Source organism: Schistocerca americana, chromosome 7 (genome assembly GCF_021461395.2).
Source record: "Schistocerca americana isolate TAMUIC-IGC-003095 chromosome 7, iqSchAmer2.1, whole genome shotgun sequence".
NCBI classification, from domain to species: Eukaryota; Metazoa; Arthropoda; class Insecta; order Orthoptera; family Acrididae; genus Schistocerca; species Schistocerca americana.
The window spans coordinates 612,135,980-612,158,710 of NC_060125.1; the positions used below are offsets into that span (position 1 = coordinate 612,135,980).

Here is a 22,731-nt window from a genome sequence, read left to right on the forward strand (position 1 = left end):
GCAGGGCAGCCCGAGCGGCTGAAGGTGAGTACTCTGGAAGTGATGATGGATGGAAGAGTGGATAAAATCTATGTAAATGGAGGGAGGGAAGTACGGAGAGGCCTGGGATGGACAGGAAGAGAAGTTTTCTGTCGAAACTAGATGGATGTGTAGATATCTGGATGTATTTCACGGTCCGATAGCGGGAGGCAGCTAAGGTTACGTTTGTGTACGATATGGAGACTGTATAGGTCTAAGGCTGGCGAAATGTGTTGCTACAACCGCGGCAGAGTACCCGGGTTAATAAAAAAATGGTTCAAATGGCTCTGAGCACTATGGGACATAACTTCTAAGGTCATCAGTCCCCTAGAACTTAGAATTACTTAAAACTAACTAACCTAAGGACATCACACACATCCATGCCCGAGGCAGGATTCGAACCTGCGACCGTAGCGGTCGCGCGGTCCCAGACCGGGGTTAATAATCAGGCATGAGACGACAGGGTGGACGGTGGCAGGACGGCGGATGTGTAGGATATACTAAGGTGTTCAGAATAAGGACGGAGAGGGGATAGTAATGAGTATGTACATGATCCCAGAGAAGAGGGTTCAAGGATGCAAAAGGCCAGGAGGAATGCACTGAATTCGAGGATTTGTAGGGAGTGGTCGAACTCGGGTGCAGCGGTACTCCTGCCGAATTAGCATTACAGACAACAGGTTAGGTTATATCTCTTAAGGTGTGGAGTATGGAGGTGAGATGTCCGGTTGGGTAGCAGTTCTAGTCTATTCTGGGCTTATTTCCTGATGCTTGGTAGATGCATCAACCATATTCATTTACGTTCGAGTGTCTTCCCGAAGTGTTTCAGAGCGTGAAGACATTTTGCCCAGAGCATTCTGTCTGGTGACATAGAAATTTACCTGGCACATGGATGCCCGCATGGCATGTGCAGAAGGCACTCATTAGACAAACTACCGAGCTACAAACATCATACGTTCCTAGGTATACTACCTTCTGGAAACAACACTCTTCCCTAGCGCCCCGGTGAAAATTTCGAGGTAGCCCACCGCAATCAGCTGATTCTGCCAAGTAAGAAGTGCAGTAAACAGCAAGAGAAATTACAAATGGTACCTAGGAAACAATAAGTTGCTTTCTCCAAATCAGTAACTCTTTCACTGCACGTAAATAGTTACTTCACTTACAAAACTTTAATTTTTGATTTCTCTCTGCCAAAGCATGTTTTATAAACTAATAAATGACTTCACACAATGAAAAATACAAATTAGTTTCGAATCCCACGTGAGCGCATTCCACTTCTCACGTAAAACCTTCTTGTAACAGATCTCTGCATAGTTACACGTTAGTAAGTATTGTTACTCAAAACTCACTGTATGCAATTTATACGGCACCAGTAATGGGTAAAGATGGCGGCGGCGTAGGTTGATTGACTGAGACCAACGGATAAATAAGTGAATAAATAAATAAAAGAATGAAGCCAATCAATTTAACAACTATTCGGTGATTTAGCAGCGCTGCAGATGTGTGTGACGAATGAAAGGTCTCTAACAGCTAAGCCTTTATTGCGTGGATGCTGTTCTGCTGACGAGAGTAATGAAGAGTGCGCCTTGCTGTGACTGCGGCTCGACAGCGGGAGACGTTTTCAGAACTTGGCCTCTTTAATTTCGTTAAAAGTGCTACTTCACACGGTTTGAGTCACACGCTTCACACAATGTGTGTAGGCTTCGATTACCTGGGCAAGATGCTACATCAAAATATGACGTTGTGAGCCGTTGGCTTAGGGAAACCATAACAGAGGCAGAGCGGATCCGCCTGCTTTTAACGGAATTAAAATGACGCGACAGAAGGAGTAGACCCTTCTGTGACGGTGTTGGTGAGTGTGAAGTACACAGTAACATGGGCTTGCCTTAAAATTCTCCTTTGTCAACCCTATCGTTTCTACAAAAGTTCATAAAATCATTGGCTTTATGTAAAAAGAATGTTAGGTTTCAAGATGCATCGACTTATTGGGCTTGGAAAAAAAAAAAAAACTAAGCTATCAGTTACGTTGTGTTTCATTCGATTATCCGAGGACCATTGATCATAAGAACAGGATATCTCGGACTGGCAAAGGAACTGGATACCTTTTTTTTCTTTAAGTTCAATACAATACGACATGACGTACTGAAACATTTTTTGTATTTGCGTTCTGGCGTCGATTATAAAAATAAAAACAATTGTTCGTTAGATTCAAAATTTTCTCTGAAGCTGCTCTTCAGTCAAGTGAACGGATCCGTCTAAGCGAGACGTGTTTAAAACAGTCTTACACGCCACCATATTACCAACAGAACATGTCATATGCTCTAGCAGTTTACTTAGTAAGAGTCAACACATATGTCTAATTTCTCAAATACACTACTGGCCATTAAAATTGCTACACCAAGAAAAAATGCAGATGATAAACGGGTATTCATTGGACAAATATATAATATTAGAACTGATGTATGATTACATTTTCACGCAATTAGGGTGCATAGATCCTGAGAAATCAGTACCCAGAACAACCACCTCTTGCCGTAATAACAGGCTTGATACGCCTGGTCATTGAGTCAAACAGAGCTTAGATGGCGTGTACAGGTGCAGCTGCCCATGCAACTTCAACACGATACCACAGGTCATCAAGAGTAGTGACTGGCGTATTGTGATGAGCCAGTTGCTCGGCCACCATTGACCAGACGTTTTCAGTTGGTGAGAGATCTGGTGAATGTGCTGGACAGGGCAGTAGTCGAACATTTTCTGTACCCAGAAAGGGCCGTACAGGACCTGCAACATGCGGTCGTCCATTATCCTGTTGAAATGTAGGGTTTCGCAGGGATCGAATGGAGAGTAGACCCACGGGTCGTAACACATCTGAAATGTAGCGTCCACTGTTCAAAGTGCCGTCAATGCGAACAAGAGGTGACCGAGACGTGTAACCAATGGCACCCAATACCATCACTCTGGGTGATACGCCAGTATGGCGATGACGAATACACGCTTCCAGTGTGCGTTCACCGCGATGTCGCCAAAAACGAATGCGACCACCACGATGCTGTAAACAGAACCTGGATTCACCCGAAAAAATGACGTTTTGCCATTCGTGCATCCAGGTTCGTCGTTGAATACACCATCGCAGGCGCTCCTGTCTGTGATGCAGCGTCAAGGGTAACCGCTGCCATGGTCTCCGAGCTGATGGTCCATACTGCTGCAAACGTCGTCGAACTGTTCGTGCAGATTGTTGTTGTCTTGCAAACGTCCCCAACTGTTGTCTCAGGGATCGAGACGTGGCTGCACGATCCGTTACAGCCATGCGGATAAGATGCCTGTCATCTCGACAGCTAGTGACACGAGGCCGTTGGGATCGAGCACGACGTTCCGTATTACCCTCCTGAACCCACCGATTCCATATTCTGCTAACAGTCATTCGATCTCGACCGACGCGAGCAGCAATGTCGCGATACGATAAACCGTAATTGCGATAGGCTACAATCCGACCTTTATCAAAGTCGGAAACATGATGGTACGCATTTCTCCTCCTTACACGAAGCATCACAACAACGTTTCACCAGGTAACGCCGGTCAACTGCTGTTTCTGTATGAGAAATCGGTTAGAAACTTTCCTCATGTCAGCACGTTGAAGGTGTCGCCACCGGCGCCAACCTTGTGTGAATTCTCTGAAAAGCTAATCATTTGCATATCGCAGCCTCTTCTTCCTGTCGGTTAAATTTCGCGTCTGTAGTAAATCATCTTCGTGGTGTGGCAATTTTAATGGCCAGTTGTGTCGTTTTACAGTTCTTGAAGTATATGCGTATGTCTTTTTGATCCTATTGTTTTATTCATAACTTTCATTATCTTTTGGGACAAGAGAAGGACACGCATGAATTCAAATACAAATATTGTGAAAAAGTTGTCAGAAATGAAGTTCTTGCTGTCTTCGTAGAATGTTCTGCAACTAGAACCAAGTTTAAGGCTGCAGGATTCTGAAAATACTATCTGTTTATCTTGAATTTTCAAGAATAATGATTATGTAACGATGCTTTCGGAAAACGGTCATCCACACAATTCCGAAGACGGCAAGAGCTGACAAGAGCGAGAATTATCGCACAATCAGTTTAACAGGTCATGCATCGAAGCTGCTTACAAGAATAATATACAGAAGAATGGAAAAGAAAATTGAGAATGCGCTAGGTGACGATCAGTTTGGCTTTAGGAAAAGTAAAGGGACGAGAGAGGCAATTCTGACGTTACGGCTAATAATGGAAGCAATGCTAAAGGAAAATCAAGACACTTTCGTAGGATTTGTTGACCTGGAAAAAGCGTTCGACATCATAAAACGGTGCAAGCTGTTCGAGATTCTGAAAAAAAATAGGGGTAAGCTATAGGGAGAGACGGGTCATATACAATATGTACAACAACCAAGAGGAAATAATAAGAGTGGACCATCAAGAACGAAGTGCTCGTATTAAGAAGGGTGTAAGACACGGCAGTAGCCTTTCGCCCCTACTCTTCAATCTGTACATCGACGAAGCAATGATGGAAATAAAAGAAAGGTTCTGGAGTGGAATTAAAATACAAGGTGAAAGGATATCAATGATACGATTCGCTGATGACATTGCTATCCTGAGTGAAAGTGAAGAAGAATTAAATGATCTGCTGAACGGAATGAACAGTCTAATGAGTACAGCACATTCGCCAGATCTCTCTCCAATTGACAACGCTGGTCAATGGTGGCCGAGCAACTGGCTCGTCACAATACGCCAGTTACTAATGCTGATGAACTATGGTATCGTGTTGAAGCTGCATGGGCAGCTGTACCTGTACACGCCATCTTAGCTCTGTTTGACTCAATGCCCAGGCGTATCACGGGCGTTATTACGGCCAGAGGTGGTTGTTCTCGGTACTGATTTCCCAGGATCTATGCACCCAAATTGCCTGAAGATGTAATCACATGTCAGTTCTAGTATAATATATTTGTCCAATGAATACCTGTTTAACATCTGCATTTCTTCCTGGTGTAGCAATTTTAATGGTCGTCTTAGTGTTGTAGTTTTTTCCGTCAGTTTGTTATATAGCAGTCCATTGTGTAATTCGAAATAAGTTTGTTACAAACGCTTCAGGAAATAGAATCTAAGGTATCACGACGAAAGACACAATAGGAAAGTATCGTCGGCTTGGTAATTGATGTAGTGTGGGTCTTAAAAGCTGGACAAGCTGGCAAAGGTTTGAAGAGAGAAAGCAGGTCCAAACGGGAGTAGGTTGCCGTAGTTAAGAGGGAAAGAAGAGGCTTGCTAGGGATATCCTAGCACGGCGAGCTGCTGCTGACCAGCTTTCGGACTGAAGGTAACAACAAGGGCAACAGCAGTAGCAACAACAGCAACACTGTAACTGTTGATAATTGCCCTCTATACCTACATACTCATGATACATTTCATTTATCTCCAATTCGTGCACCAATCATCGATCAGCTGCAGGTATTTCTGAATGTAGCTACAGTTTTGGGCGGTCAAAGTTTCGCAAAGTATCGTGCCTGACAAGCCTCACAGAACTTCCGAGGTGATGTGTCTATGTGAGTATAGTGTAAAAAAACCATACTGACGAACTTTCAGACTTTGTCAAGGGTGTCTTATTGACTGAAGTGAGGATAAGAACAGATCTCCGAAAACGTCAACAAATGTTGCATTTCACGGATCAAGTGGTACAAAGACAAGCTCCAACGCTAGGAAACTGTACCAAAATGCAGGAACTCCTGCAGAGGATCGGCGGTTGGTGCAGCGATTGGAAATTCACCCTCAACGTAAACAAATGTAACGCACTGAGCACCAGTAGGCAGAAAGAAACGTTTCGTAAGTTTACGTGATTGCAGAATAATCACCGGAAGCAGTCATACTGTAAAACATACCGTGTCCCAAAATGATAGCCGGCCGCTGTGGCCGAGCGGTTCTAGGCGCTTCGGTCCAGGATCGCGCGACTGCTACGGTCGCAGGTTCGAATCCTGCCTCGCGCAAGCATGTGTATGCTGTCCTTGTGTTAGTTAAGTTTAAGTAATTCTAAGTCTAGGGGACTGATATCCTCAAATGTTAAGTCCCATAGTGCTCAGAGCCATTTGAGCCACTTTGAACCAAAATATTTACCACTCCTATCACTTGTATTTCAGAAACGTGGGTAGGAACAAACGTTCGGTTTGTGGCGTCATGTTTGCGCACACACCTGAAATGACCCCTCCACCTCCCTCCACTTACCCAGTGGGTGACAGTGTTTGATACAGACCAGATCTGACAACCAGGTCCAGTGGAACTCCTGTACACGTTAAAGAAGCACACCGCCCTCGCGTTCGACCAACAGATTGTTGTAGACGAGGTTCAAGTAACCCGGAAGTGTCATGACGAGGAAAAGTTGTCGACGTCCGAGTACGAATGATACAAATGTGGAGGAGGATTAACGGGTCTTTCCGCAAAGTCCAACCAGATCAATCCTTCAAGTATCTCGGAAGTTGCAGATGCCAGAACATACAGTGGCCACAGTGGTACGCAAAGCGCTGTAGCTTCACCCATGTAAGGTGCAGCTGCTGCATGAGCTTCATCCAGACGACGGGTCAGGTCCAAAATCATTTCCAGTTGCGGTGACACGAACTTTATACAAAAGCTGATGTTCACGACCGAAGGTTACTTTCACGTGTCCGGGAAGGTAAAGTGATTCAGTGTAGGGGAATAGACATCTTACTTGGTACCGATGGCGCACTCTGTCAAATGGCCACTTAAAGTTAAGGTGCACATGGAACCGCACCGTTCTCACCATCCCCATTTCAGAAATATTCGAGAGTAAAGTTCAAACGACCATTTTTTAACACACTGTTTCCAGGAATTTGCGTACGGGGAGATTTAAAGTGGCATAAGAACGTAATAATAATCGCAAATAAGACATGTGTAAGACTGAGATACATTGGGAAAACTCTCAGGAACTGTACTCCACCCCCAAAGGATGTAGCTGACAAAAACCCTAGTTCGACCAATACTCGAATATTGGTCGCTGTACGATAGATACCAGATAGGATTTATAGAGGAAATAGAGAAGATGCAAAAAAGATTAGTGCGTTTCGTTACTGTGTCATTTAGTAACCGCGAAAGCGTAACCGAAATGCTCAGCAGACTCCAGAAGCAGATGCTGCAAGAGAGGTATTCCGCTTCACTGTGGGGTTTGTTGTTCAAATTCCGACAGCGAACGTTCGTGGACGAGCTAATAGTACACTGCTTCCTCCTGCGCACATCTCGAGAAAAGGCCGTGAACACGAAATCAGAGAGATTCGGGGACACACGAAGGCTTACCCTCTACTGCTCTTGTCGCGAACCCTTCGCGGCTGGAACGAATGGATATGGCGCCGGTACGCAAAGTACATTTCGTCACACACATCATAACTTAACCTGGTGGGTATAGGTGTGCATGTATACGTAAGCAGAAAATATGTGGAAACCGCGTTCATGATTGAAACACACCTGCTCTAGCGACGATCGGTGGCGTACATTAAAGATCCTACTCTTAATTGTGAGGCACCCATTATCACTCGTCCATTCTATATACTAATCGCAAATGAATCAAATTACCTTTTTATTGTTTACCGTTCCTAGATCTCGCTCAGGAGTGAATTGTTTTCCTTCTGATGTACAACTGCAGTAGGACTGTGTGACCTTCACTACGACAGAACCAAAAGCATTTCCACTGATCTCTTCTCCTGTTCAATAAGTCATCAGTCACCGGGAAGGAGTACTTACCTATTTCAGATAAGTAAGGTCTTTCGCTCCATATTTATGCTCCGCGGAGTGGTCGCTCCGTTTGAGGTGCCATGTCACGGACTGCGCGGCCTCTTCCGCCTGAGGTTCGAGACCTCCCCCGGGCATGGGTGTGTGTGGCGTTCTTAGCATAAGTTAGTTTAAGTAGTGTGTAAATCTAGCGACCGATGACATCAGCAGTTTGGTCCCTTAGGAATTGACACCAATTTCTTGCTCCACATCTTTGACAGAATGTTCAGATGTGTGTGAAATCTTATGGGACTTGTGGGATGCATACTGTAAGACCTTCTGTACACACACCATCAGATTATTTGACTCGTCGTTCTAACGAAGTGGGCGAGTGTCTACAATATGTCTCGTGGTCTTATCGTGGCGTGTTTATCTTCTGCCCTTAGGTCAGACGATAGAAATGCCACTTGCACGCGTAGAGTAGCAGATTGACAGTGACCAACTTTAAACAGAACTTGATTAATTTTCACACCCATTCATTAAAATAATAACAAGCATAAAAACAACTTAACTTGGTGCTGGATGCTATTTACAATTGACAATTTGAAGTTCCCTTGGTCTTGGTACGTTAATCTTATTCTCAGATATCTCTGATACTTGACAAAGTGTCTATTCATTTATCTTCATGGCTATGTACAGGAATATGGTAATCTTATTAGGCGCAGACTGAAACTTGACCATAGACTGGTGCAGACTGATGCAGACTGATGCAGACTAATGCAGACTAATCGGAGGTCTCTACACTCGTTATAATACCTCGCGCGTTAAGGTATCACTGCGCGAGTGTGATCCGCGAGGAGAAAAGGTTCTACGTTAGCAGCAATCTCATAGGCTGAATTACATATTAATACGCGGGTCGGCGGAAGCAGAATTTAGTCCGTCATTAAGACAGCGCCATCTCGTAGTGCGGAGACGGACGAGCGCTGCGCCTGCGCTGTTGTGCTTAGCGGGGCGCGCTCTAGTGGGAAAGTTGTGTACGCGCTGACTACGCGGAACTATGTACACAGCAGGACTTAACTGCTAAGGTCATCAGTCCCTAAGCTTACACACTACTTAACCTAAATTACCCTAAGGACAAACACACACACACCCATGCCCGAGTGAGGACTCGAACCTCCGCCGGGATCAGCTCCACAGTCCATGACTGCAACGTCTTGGACCGCACGGCTAATCCCGCGCGGCACACATTTATGACATTTCTCTAAATCTGACACAAGATCTATCGCTCCGATGTGCTGTTCTAAGACACGTACCACACAATGAAGTGACAAAAGTCATGGTATACCGATATGGGCACATATAGATGGCGGTGGTACCGGGTACACAAGTTGTAACAGGGAATGCATTCGGGAAGCTGCTATTTGTACTAATGTGATTCATGTGAAAATGTTTACGATATAATTATGGCCCCACGACAGGACTAGACGCATGAGACATTTCATTTAGGAAATAGTTTCGACAACGCCTGAAGCGGCTCATTTGGACTCGTGACAGCATCGGTTAGACCCTAGACGGCTGCAAAACAGTGACCTTCTCGGATGAGTCCAGATTTAATTTAATAAGAGATGATGGTTGGTTTCGAGTGTGGCGTAGGTCCACGAAGCAGTGGATACAGTTTGTCCAGAAGGCGCTCCATAACGGTGAAGCTGTGTTTATATGGTATGGACAGAGTCCTCTGGTCAAGCTGGACTGAGCAGTCATTGGAAGTGGTTATGTTCGGCTACCTGGAGAACATCTTTGCTGCCATTCATGGACTTCGTGTCTCCGAAAAACGATAGAATTTTTACGGATGACAACGCGCCCTGTCAACGGGACCCAATTTGTTCGCGATTGGTTTTAAGAATATTGAGGAGAGTTCGAATGAATGATTTGGCTACCCATACTGCCCGACATGAACGTAGTCGAGAGGCCAGTTCGCCACCAAAATCTTCCATCGGCAGCACTTTCACGATTGTGGACGTTTTCAGAAAGGCTTTTCAACAGAAAATGGTTTAATTCATACTTCACTGGAAGCATGCGGAAAGTTGAAATAAGTGGTTCATGTAATGTTAAAACAACAGCTGATTCCTCAAACTGGGAGGCTATCAAGTACGGGGTCCCACAGGGTTCGGTCTTAGGTCCTTTACTGTTCTTGATATACATTAATGACTTACCAATCCACATTGACAAAGATGCAAAGTTAGTTCTTTTTGCTGATGATACAAGTATAGTAATAACATCCAAAACCCAAGAACTAAGCGATGTAATTGTAAATGATGTTTTTCACAAAATTATTAAGTGGTTCTCAGCAAACTGACTCTCTTTAAATTTTGATAAAACACAGTATATACAATTCTGTACAGTAAATGGCACAACTCCAGTAATAAATATAGACTTTGAGCAGTAGTCTGTAGCTATGGTAGAAGTCTCAAAATTTTTAGGTGTGTCCATTGATGAGTGGTTGAACTGGAAGCAACACATTGATGGTCTGCTGAGATGTCTGAGTTCAGCTACGTATGCTATTAGGGTTATTGCAAATTTTGGTGATAAGAATCTCAGTAAATTAGCTTACTATGCCTACTTTCATTCACTGCTTTCGTATGGCATCATATTCTGGGGTAATTCAGCATTGAAAAGTATTCATTGCTCAAAAACGTGTAATCAGAATAATTTCTGGAGCCCACCCACGGTCATCCTGCAGACATCTATTTAAGGATCTAGGGATCCTCACAGTAACCTCGCAGTATATATATTCACTTATGAAATTTGTTGTTAATAATCCAACCCAGTTCAAAAGTAATAGCAGTGTGCATAGCTATAACACCAGCAGAAAGGATGATCTTCACTATGTAGGGTTAAATCTGACTTTGGCACAGAAAGGGGTAAATTATGCTGCCACAAAAGTCTTTGGTCACCTACCAAACAGCATCAAAAGCCTGACAGATAGCCAACTAACATTCAAAAATAAATTAAAAGAATTTCTAGATGACAACTCCTTCTACTCATTGGCTGAATTTTTAGATATAAATTAAGGGAAAAAAAAGAAAAAAACTTAAACATTAGTGCCATGCAATATTTTGTGTAATGTAATATCTTGTACAGACACCTTTTATTAACCTGACACGCTCCACATCATTACGAAGTGTCGTATTCATGATGTATGGAACAAGTATCAATCTAATCTAATCTATATAGGCAACATGGCTCAATATTTCTGCAGGGGAGTTCCAGTGACTTTTTCAGTTCATGTCAAGTCGAATTCCTGCACTACTCCGGGCAAAGGGAGATCCGACACGAAATTAGGTGGTATCCAATGACATTTATAACCTCGGTGTACAAGCAAAGGATGACTTACTTTCCGTTAGGATGCACTCAAGAGTTGGTTAGGAAGAAATCGAGTGTTAGGTGGCCTGGATACTTTTAAAATATGAGAGCAGGCCATAAGGTGGAAAGAAGCGGTGTTACACGATATGGTTCTAATCGCTCTGAGCACTATGTGACTTAACTTCTGAGGTCATCAGTCTCCTAGAACTTAGAACTACTTAAACCTAACTAACCTAAGGACATCACACACATCCATGCCCGGGGCAGGATTCGAACCTGCGACCGTAGCGGTAGCGCGGTTTTAAACTGAAGCGCCTAGAATCGCTCGGCCACTCCGGCTGGCTACACCACATGGAACTACAGTGTGTATAGTTTGTGAACCAGTGAAGACATTATGTTTCAAAGTGCAAGTGACCTAAGAAATATGTTAGCAAGTAAAGGTTGTTTCAATACAACCTTCACAGTCGGAGCTCTGCTACTTCTTGATTAACCGAGACTTAAAAGTCAGTTCTTGGGTACTTCCGGATTCACTTTCTTCAGAGTATTTTTGGGATGTCAGTAGTTACGAGACGTATTACAGAAACTGAGAGAATTTTGTAATTCTCATCACTTATTTTGGGCTTCGGCAATTCAGGGGACTTCGGCAGCTTATACGCTGGAGATCAGCACTCGTGTATACCTTTCCTTCAGCCTATTTGCTTTCCTTTTATTCTGAAATTATCACTGAAATGAAAGAATGAGGACATTGTTATGCAGTGTAATGTTCATGATACAACTGCAGTGATACAGAGTGTTAAAGGAAATGTGCTACTTCCTGCAAAACAATTCGACATGCCAAAAAACTCTTTGCGATGGAGGCTGAAGGAAGTGACATTAGACAATAGGTGATGTAGCGATGTGCTGAAGCGTTTACTCTCCGAAAAAATGTGGAACGCCACTTTATCCGCCATCTTATTCAACTTCAGAAGCATTCACTTTAACTATCAGAGATATAAGAGAGCTTGTAAATAAGCTCACCGCCAATAATGTCGAAAAAATAAGTCCAATAAGGGTAGACAGAGAGCAGGTTACTACATGCTGTATTCTTTTCTAGGAGAAAAATGCTGACAACTAGTCCTTCAATAAAGTGGCTGTTTTTATGCGGACAGTTCTCGTCAAGTTCAATAATGAAACGAGATGTGCAGGATACTAGATGTTGTATTCTTCTCATGGATAAAAATATTGGCGTCTAGTGAGTGACGAGCGGTGAGTGCTTTTATGCAGATAGTTCGCTGAAACATGGCGGTAAATTAAAAAACAAGCTTTCACCTGAACTGAAATTTTCGCAGAAAGCAACTACAAGAGAGCTCAACAATAAAGAACCCTCAGTTTTAAAAGAAGAGGTGGGATGGCTCTCAATGGGGGATGAGTTTACTTTATTGTAGATGCATAACCACTAAGAAAGATCAGAAGTCTTTCATTAGTCACCGTTTGAAGTAAGTTAAACAACTGGTCTAACAATTACTTTTCATACTAAAACCATTTGAATTTCGTATGAAACATTCTTCTTTATCTTAACCTGTCGAGGCTTTCCAAAATGAATACAATTATGATCATAATTATAATAAGGGCTGCTCGTAGCAGTATATTCAAGAACATAGCTTAATCGTTTTGTATTCGAAAAATCTGTCTGAAATAACATTTTATATTCCTTGCATGAGAGAAGGATGATACCGTCTGAAATTTCTGGATATTTTAGGATATGCGGCATCAGCGAAGAGTGCAGTACCACTTACTAAACAACCCGTCGTCAGTACAGATAAGTTTTTCGACTATTCAGTAGTTTTGAAACAAGTACTCTGATTAAATAAATGTTATTAGCTTTTGATGTATCCTGGTATGCTCCCAACAAATGCAGAAAGCGAATGTCTGTTCACCTGTGCAAAAAAGGAAGGCAGATGTTGACCTGCGATATTTTGCTTATGTGTTTATTTTAATATCATTTCTGCAAAAATTGTAGAGGTGAATACAAAGTAGTGAGTAAATTTTAATTCAGAAGACGTATCAACTGAAGGTGGAACATTAAAGGAAATATTTTTCTAGAGTAACAAGTAACGGAAAAATAAACAGCAGCGAAAGCCGATAATATTCTGTACTCGGAGAGTTAATCAGCTCACGTTAGATTTTTACAGTCAACTCAGAATACACAAATTCTCAGCGTAAAAACATGAAGCAATAATTCATCACCTAAATTCTTCTGAGGGATGCTTCTATCACCATTATCAACACTGGAAAAGCAGCCACTGACATTCGAACTAATAACCACCGTCAGTACCTCAGTCTCGCTGCTGAATATTCTCAAATGGTCATAAGCTTCTTGAGATTAACTTGCCCCTTCTCCACGTACGTATACTGTAGTGGCTGGTGTCTCTAGTCTTCTCACAAAGCTATTGCAAGCATCATTTCGTTACCTACTATCAACGTAACGCAGCCTGAGACCCATCAAACGAGAGTTGGCAAATGATGCGGGAATCAAGAATGGTAACCTTGGGCAAGTCCCTATGGAGGTTATTAGTCGTTGCTTTCTTCCAACCAAATTATGATGTATCAGTTGTGTATATGTGTGATCGGGGTAGCTGTGATGGGTGCTTCCAGAGCATGGTGTTGTGTCCGTCGTGTTATGGACGAAGGGAAGCGGAGGAGTGAAACCAGGTAGCGGCATCTGGCCTACGAATCACGAAGAACACCGCAGAGCTTAACGACCAATGCCGACGGACGGATCAACATCAGTAGTGTAAGATTCCCTCCACCTCATGTCATACTGGAAAGGGGGAGTGCGTTGGAATCCATCCCATAGCGTGGGCGCTAAGTTTCGTGATCTACAACGTTACACTAACTTATCTACTCATATAAATTACTAGCCATTAAATTGTTTTCTGTACCCATAAACGCCCGTGCAGAACCTGCAACATGCGGTCGTGCGTTATCCTGCTGAAATGTAGGGTTTCGCAGGAGCGTAGAGTCACGGGTCGTAACACATCTGAAATGTAACGTCCACTGTTCAAAGTTCCGTCAATGCGAACTAGAGGTGACCGAGGTGTGTGACCAATGGCACCCCATACCATCACGCCGGGTGATACGCCAGTATGGCGATGGCGAATACACGCTTCCAATGTACATTCACCGGGATGTTGCCAAACACGGATGCGACCATCACGATGCTGTAAACACAACCTGGATTCATCCGAAAAAATGACGTTTTGACATTCGTGCACCCAGGTTCGTCGTTGACTACACCATCGCAGGCGCTCCTATCTGTGATGCACCGTCAAGGGTAACCGCAGCCATGGTCTCCGACCAGTCCATGCCGCTGCAAACATCGTCGAACTGTTCGTGCAGATGGTTGTTGCCTTGCAAAACGTCTTCATCTGTTGACTCAGGGATTGAGACGTGGCTGCACGATCCGTTACAGCCATGCGGATGCCTGTCATCTCGACTGCTAGTGATACGAGGCCGTTGAAATCCAGCACGGCGTTCCATATTACCTTCCTGAACCCACCGATTCCATATTCTACTGACAGTCATTGGATCTTGACTAACACGAGCAGCAATGTCGCGATACGATAAACAGCAGTCGCGATAGGCTACAATCCGACCTTTATCAAAATCGGAAACTTGATGGTACGCATTTCTCCTCCTTACATGACGCATCACAACAACGTTTCACCAGGCAGCGCGGGTCAACTGTTGTTTGTGTATGTGAAATCGGTCGGAAACGTTCCTCATGTCAGCACGCTGTAGGTGTCGCCACCGGCACCAACCTTGTGTAAATGCTCTGATAAGCTAATCATTTGCATATCACAGCATCTTCCTCCTGTCGGTTAAACTTCGCATCTGTAGCACGTCATGTTCGTGGTGTAGCAATTTTGATGGCCAGTAGTGTATATGCAGACATACTAGCGCGAAAGAGTATTCCACAATCACGATACGCAACGTATCTTACGTATCTAAGTTATTGACCGATTACTTATTATCAAGCGTGCGAGAATATTTCTAATCGCTCTTACACCCAGCGTGAAATATTTTAATTATTGTTTTCAGGCAATGACCCTTCTCTGATATAATGTTCCGTAAGCTTTATTCACATACAAATACGTTTCATTTAAAAAATTTCAAAAATCATTCATATTGTTTGTGAACTGATTTCCCTAAAACAAAGAAACAAAATACATGAGATAACATTTGTGAGCCTTTGAACGATATTCAGTGTCATATACAGCAAGTGAGGTATCGATTCAGAATTTGAAGTTCAATGCTTAAGATCGAATTTGGTGTGTGTAGCGCTCATTCTGCTGTTGTATCCGTTCTAATGCTTGATAGCCTGTAGCTTGGGAAGGTTAAGCTATTAAATGTTTTACCGATAGTGGTCCTATTGCTACACCAACCATTAAAGTCTCGCTCGGCCTTTCATTTACAGTAGGTGATGTCAGGCATCATTAAAAGGCTCGTCAAATGTTTCCAATCGAAATTTATTTCTTCGTTTGGACAAAACATTTTACAAAAAAGTAGAATGAATTTTTCTCTTTTATTTCGGAAAGCCGCCCCCTATAAATAATTTGAGTTGTCCCTCAAATCATAATTAAGTTTTACATCAGTATCCTTATTATTTTCAAGCATCTGTACCTTTTTCGTGAAACTGTACCTCCATCAATTTGATAACCCATTTCTCCGTATTCCACCCTTCGTTTGGCTGTGAACATTTGGACAAGAAACCACTACGTATTATACAGGATGTTTCAGAAGTGTTGGTCAGTATTCAGGTATGTGACAGGAATGATCGTTCTAAACGAAAATGTGTAGTCAACATATTCTCTAAAACGCATATGTTAATAGTTACGAGCAATTATTGATCTTAGATACTGTGAAACAAATCTCTTCTACTGCACGGTCTTTTCTTTCCATATTTTGGGAAGTGGTAGTATGGACCAAAACAAGAAAAAATGTCCTGTGAACATGTGCTCTAAAATGAATATCTTAAGAGCTATTAGCACTTGTACATCTTCGCTACATTCAAACTCAACCCTTCTAATGAACAAGTGCTCATAAATTTTAAGGTATGCATTTTACAGCGCATGTTTACTGGATTTTTTTCTAATTTTGGTCCATACTACCATTTCCCAAAATATGGAAAGCATAGAGCTTGAAGTAAAAGAGATTTGTTTTACAGTAGCAAAGATTAAGAACTGTTTATAGCTCTTAAGACTCGCGTCTTAGAGCCGATGTTTACTTCACTTTTTTGTTTCGAATGATCATCCCCATCGTACCCCTGGATATTGACCATAACTTCGGAAACACCCGGAAAAAGAAAGATGTTCCCTAATGTACTACTTAGTAGTAATCTCCACACACGAGACACCAGAAGACACAAAAGCCTGCAACATCTCTGTAAGCCACAACATACTAAATACCTGTGACGCCTTAGGTAATCCGTGTAAACACTGACTGTGTAAAGTCCAGTTTCAGAGCTGTAGAGGAAAATAGGGGAAGCAGATGCACAGGACTTCACATATATAAAATTCACTATAAAAGCATTTCACTTTACTAATGCGCCAAACATTGTATTTATGTAAGTAAAAATGTATAAATTTCTGCAGATCACATCATCGTTGTTTTCCTGTACGTGATGATATTGAGTAAATACCTCCGTAAATGTTACCCTATTCTGGAGAAAAGTTTCTTCAACATGTCGCAGTTGAAGACCTGAAGTCTGGTTATCTTATTTTTTTTCTTTACACTTTAAACATACAGTCATGGAAGCAGCCTGTAAAACATTGTTATATTTAATATCGGGTTACCTCTAGCTGGACGCTTCTGTTGTTGGAAGAGCTACTGCGTTATTCTCCTGGTGTGATGCATGAAATTAGCGGAAAGCGTAAATCAACATGGAGTTTCCATTGTGCCTCTCGCTGGTTTCAGCATTAAAATTATCTGCCGCATAAAGGCAACAATAAGTGATGTATTACTGGAATTAGCATCAGCATAAACACTACTTCTACTGCCGTTTCACATTCACTCATATGACAGCCATATATCGTGTTGTTATGTATGTGTGTAGGGGGAGGTGTGTCAGGAAGAGGATAACACAGAGAGAGACAAAGATATAGATGAAAGGTGTGAGATAAAAAAGCAGATAAAAAGATGGATAAAGTGTACTAGAGTGAGTTAGTGAGGCTTGGGAATGGAAGAAAGGCAAGGAACCAAAAAGAAAAGAAAAAAAAAGTATTTGGGAGATCAGTTTACACCAGATACTGCTATTTATTTCATGCATCTCTGTGTAAATCTGCATCGTGTATCGGGTGCCAAAACGTCAAGGAGAAACAACGTAAAGACAAAAATAATGAAAAGTACAACTAGGGGGATTAGTAGTTTCCCTAATACAAAAACTGCGGACGACACAGTAAGTGGAAGGGGTTAAAGAATAATCCTAGAGAGGAAGTAAAATTGCACAGCATTGCCCAAGCTGGGGAGGTAAAGGGACTGATGACCTCAGATGTTAAGCTCCATAGTGCTCAGAGCCATTTGAACCAGCCATTCGAGAAAGGTGAAATGTTCAAATGTGTATGTATTCGTACGGGACCAAACTGCTGTGGTCATCGGTCCCGCCAGCCGCTGTGGCCGAGCGGTTCCAGACACTTCAGTCCGGAACCTCGCCGCTGCTACGGTCGCAGGTTCGAATCCTGCCTCGGGCATGGATGTGTGTGATGTCCTTAGGTTAGCTAGGTTTAAGTAGTTCTAAGTCTAGGGGACTGATGGCCTCAGATGTTAAGTCCCGTAGTGTTTAGAGCCATTTGAACCATTTCTTCATCGGTCCCTACACTTACACACTACTTACACTAACTTATGCTAAGAACAACACAAACACCCTTGCCAGAGGGAGGATTCGAACCTGCGGTGATAGCGCCGCGCACGAGGAAGGTACCAGAGGTAGGACAACACAGGCAGGGAAAGTTTTTTTCCGATAATAAAACTCTGCTGCTACCAGAGCGAGTGAGAAATGTGTTTCCAAAACTGCACGTCTGCAGCAAAGCTTTGTATGGATGTGAAATGCAGTGCAAGTAAATGTGCTAGAAGGGGAAACGGAAGCATTTGCAACGTGGTGCTACCGACGAATGTTAAAAAGTAGGTGAGAAATAAATAGCTGGTCCATAAGAAACGATTTGCGATTAAGTTAAAATTTTCGTTGTAAACTGATATATATTTTACGTTATTGGACGAAAGAACGGAGAGACTTTGGTCCATATTTTGAAATCCTTTCAGACACGCTGATAGCTTTAATATGAGTAATATTACTTTTCGGGGTGTGAGTACCACCAGAGTTCTAAAATTTGTGAAAAATTGTTTATAGTGAATTTACTTAGCGCATAAACGTATTTTCAAGGAACTGTTAAATATTTAATTCCTAGAAAAGGCATGATCATTGCGAAAAATCACCACGTATTATTCACACGTGGAAAGCAAGATTTCCTTTCTAACTTGAGAAATTCCATCAAATATTATACCAGATGACATTAATAAGTGGAAACATACAAAATATGTTAGTTTTCTTGTCTTAAAAAGTACTAATTAAAAGACTACCATAAGTTGATGATGGACTACCACTTTTGATATTGAAGTTGTTGATAACACTGAAGATGTGATTAGAGCTTGCCCCACTATACTAGCCATTTTTCGTTTAATTTTTGTAGCTACGATTATGTAGCACATTTTACGTTTCACCTATGTTCAAAGTTTCGCTTGTACTCTCCTGGCTCGTACGTTGATATCAGTTCGTACAACTTCGTTTCTATTACATTTAGTACTTATGATCACCATTCAACTGTAGCAGCAATCATGTTATTCCTAGAGCGCAAAAGACATTGTTAAATCAAGATGCATCATCAGTTGATCTGCCAAGTCTTCTGCTATAAGATAATTCCCTCACAGAAGCTCCTTAACTTTGCTCTTCAACTTTATTTTTATTTACCTTGGAGATTAACTTTCTGCGGCCCTAATTTTACAAGTTGTAATTCATTGAAAATCAATGGCTCTCTTGATGATCGGCGTGTACATACGGAGTCCCTGCACATATTGGCTTCTGACAGACGTCATAATGGAATCATCTGGGTGTGTTCGCTGCTGTTTGTGCGTATTTTAAATACCTCAGACAATTTTAAATTCTGCCAAGTGTGGCATACAGTGATTCATCTACTGCATTCAATACACAAGGGAGCGTTCAAAATTGTCTGCTCATTAGACAAGTTTGTAGAGAAAACTTTATGAACTACTGAATGGTTACAAAACTGATTCAACTGTTTAAAAATGCCAATACTAATGTTGATGAAAAATTGAGAAGTGGATTACCGCCAGCACCGCTGAAGAGTCAGTACACAATCTTTTTGTTAATATTAGCAAAACAGACTAAGATTCGAGTTTTATCTAATGAGTTGCTTTAAGTTTTAAAAAATTCTATTAATGGAATACGTAAAGAATGAGTGATCTACCGGAAGTTCTGATAACTCTCGTTACCAAATTGCTGATGGAGGTGAGCAAATCCTACTGAGTACCCAGTGTTTCTAATTTCCTGGATCCGTACAGTAATCAAAATGACGAAATTTAAAGCTGATTTGTCATTCTGACGTGGCTCATATTACATCAGTTTGAAAACGACAGTGCATGAAATGCAGGCACATAACATAACTATAGAAAGAGAAGTTCAAGCGTGCTATATATTACGTGAACTTTGCCTTAGAATGCGCAAAATGGGTGATTTTCTTTTCTTGCCTCTGTATACAGTAGTCAATGCTAACATCAATTGCGCGACAACTATTTCTAGCTATTCAAACTAAAAGTCTTAGCAGGCTCAGTAATTGGAGTTTTATGCCATGTGAAAACGCCCTTCCTTGCACAGGTAAGTGAACACAAGCTCTCGTCGAATGAAGCGGCAGGGAGGAACTTGATAACATTTCTCATTGATTACCACTTCTTATCACGCTTAAAAAAGAAGAAAAAGAAAAAAAAGTAGGTGTCTATTGCCAAGATAATGAAGGTGATGTCTGAAGGGCTGCTCAACAATGGTAGAAAGTTAGGTGGCAGATTTTCATGTGATATGAATTCAGAAGACTGATTGTTAGATACGTGTCATGATATTGCTAAAAATAGTGTTTAAAAGTCAATTGAGATACAGCCCTTCATGTAATGACGAGACTGTTGTAAAGAAGAGCTTCCGTTAGTTTAATCTAGAAACAGTAATTATTTAAGAAACATGCACCTTATTTCGGTTATATTTATACTTGGCTTGATACAGTATGCTCCACAAATGAACCATCTCTATTACAAAATTGTATTAAGTTTCTATTGAGTATTTCTCGTACAGTTAACTGGTGCGTGGAGAAAATGAATATTTGTTATGTTCCCCTATTTCTGGGTCGAGGTAAAAGTGATTTCCTGTAAGGTTCTGCACGCATCCTAAACCCATGTGGCTGGTCCCTACGGTCCTTATGCGAGATAAACGTCGGAATCAGAAGAATAGTTCTGCTGTCGGTCGGAACCGCTTATTCGCTGAGGCGCCACAACTGTATTTTCCGAAAATATTGTTCTCTTCGATGCAAGGATAGCCGTTTTTGTACGCGAATGATTTCCGTATCTCCCCGATAGTGTCTGAACGGACGGCTTACAGATCAAGCAAGAGTCTATGATTTGTTTCAAGGTCTTCTCCTGATGAGGAGCGCAAACGCTCGATCAATGTTCCAGAACGAGTCACAATCCACGCACTGTCTCCTTTCCAAGTTGCGCTACAGTTTCCGAGAAATCCCCCCAATTAACTACGTTCTGCTACCTCGCCTCCCGCACAACTCACCTCGTTCCATTTCATGTCTCTTCGCGACGTTCCTCCTACATAATGAATCGACGTGACTGAGTTAAGCAGCGTAACATTAACACAGAATTGCAACGCTTATGCGGAGCGACACATCTGCTATGACACATTTCTGCGGGTCTCCGAGCTCTTGCTGGGATAAGCGGAACTTCGCCGGTAGCACACAGGTATACGAAGATCATGCTTCGTGGTTAGCAGAGTAGCTAAATGTGCAGCAGTCTACGTCGAGAGATACTACTATAGGAATTAGTTTTAATGTCTTTCGAAAGGTAGAAAGAAAATGAAACCAGTGATTTTTTTATGACAATTTATTTTCTCTTTATCAGTTTGCAGCTGATTTTCAGTTCTTCAGACGAGGTCTAGGTTAGTTTAAAATGTGACCCTTTGGTTGTGAGTTGGCGAAGCCAACGAATGTGAAACGGACAAAAAAGATAAAAAAGATCGTTTACGTACATTGAGAAAATGTGTTGCCCAATCACGCTTTTCTGCACCACTCTGGACAATTGTTTCTGATGACCACTCGTCTTCCTGTACAACTTACTACGTTCTATCGCTCAAAAAGCAATAGGGTTAACAACACATGTCAGACCCAGTGTGTATTAAGCTCTGACCTTCGTTAACCACCTACATTCTACACTACAGTGCGCTGTGAGAGGCGTAAGCCGTAAATTTGTTTGTCTCTCAGCATTTAGTGTTCTGACAACATTAATTAGCAAACAACAATTGTAATAATAACAAGAACAGTAAGTAATTTAGCATAATCAGTCATTAAAAGTGGCAAGACGAAAATCACTACTGGAAATATTTTTGCTGTAAAACAGAAATCTTTATTTTTGGACAAGACTTCATTCCCTAGACTGGTACATTAGTTTGGTATAAGTCAGGTTCTGAAAGAAAAACCCTTGAAACAATCATATTTTGGGTACTGCAGATATTCCTCGTAACCGAGGTTGCAAAGGAAAACTGGAGGGGATTAAAAGAAATGAAAATGAGAAAAATCAGAAAAAAGCTGAAACTAATTCGTTTCTTGCGGAGGTAAATCTGCGTCAAGTATGTTGTGTGTATGACATTAACAGCACTAAGTACCTAACCATGTTCTGTGAGGTAAATACAAAAAATGTTTCAAATGGCTCTAAGCACTATGGGACTTAACCTCTGAGGTCATCAGTCCCCTAGACTTAGAACTATAGAAACCTAACTAAATCTAACATAAGGACATCACATACATCCATGTCCGAGGCAGGATTCGAGCCTGCGACCGTAGCAGCCGGACTGAAGCGCCTAGAAACACTCGGTTCCAGCGGCCGGCTAGGAAATACAACAGTGCTACTGTTTTGTTTGGCAATATGGTGTTCACCAGCACATCATGATTAATAGACGCATACCTCATTTATTCTTTACATATACTGACGTTGATTAACGTCCGTCCATCACTAGTTTTTGTATACAAATGGCTTTGGGCCGAATTCTTACGTACCTCGACGAATGTTGCCGTGTAACAAAAGTTTCTGAGGCAGAATCGTAAAAAAGTCTCCAACACATAACACATAATGTGCTATGTAGTGTATGTGTGAAATAAAAACGAACTGTCGCAACTAGACGTGTTCGTCCTCATGGAGTGTCCGCGATTCTTATTTGTACAAAAATGTACAATTTCGGTGCTTACATCCCTTTTATTTATTTTTAAATATCTGGTTTCGGGCCAGCTGCCGATCTTCACATCAGCTCTTA

General features: G+C 41.9%; 1 protein-coding gene across 1 annotated transcript in view; it reads right to left on the minus strand.

Moving 5' to 3' along the window:
* The window catches only part of LOC124623146 (limbic system-associated membrane protein-like), a 166,034-nt gene extending 146,821 nt beyond the window's left edge, over positions 1-19,213 (minus strand). Inside the window, exon 1 of the mRNA XM_047148937.1 lies at positions 19,111-19,213. Coding sequence (XP_047004893.1) covers positions 19,111-19,213 — 103 coding nt within the window. The remainder of the gene's footprint in view (positions 1-19,110) is intronic.
* Positions 19,214-22,731: the final 3,518 nt, after the last annotated feature.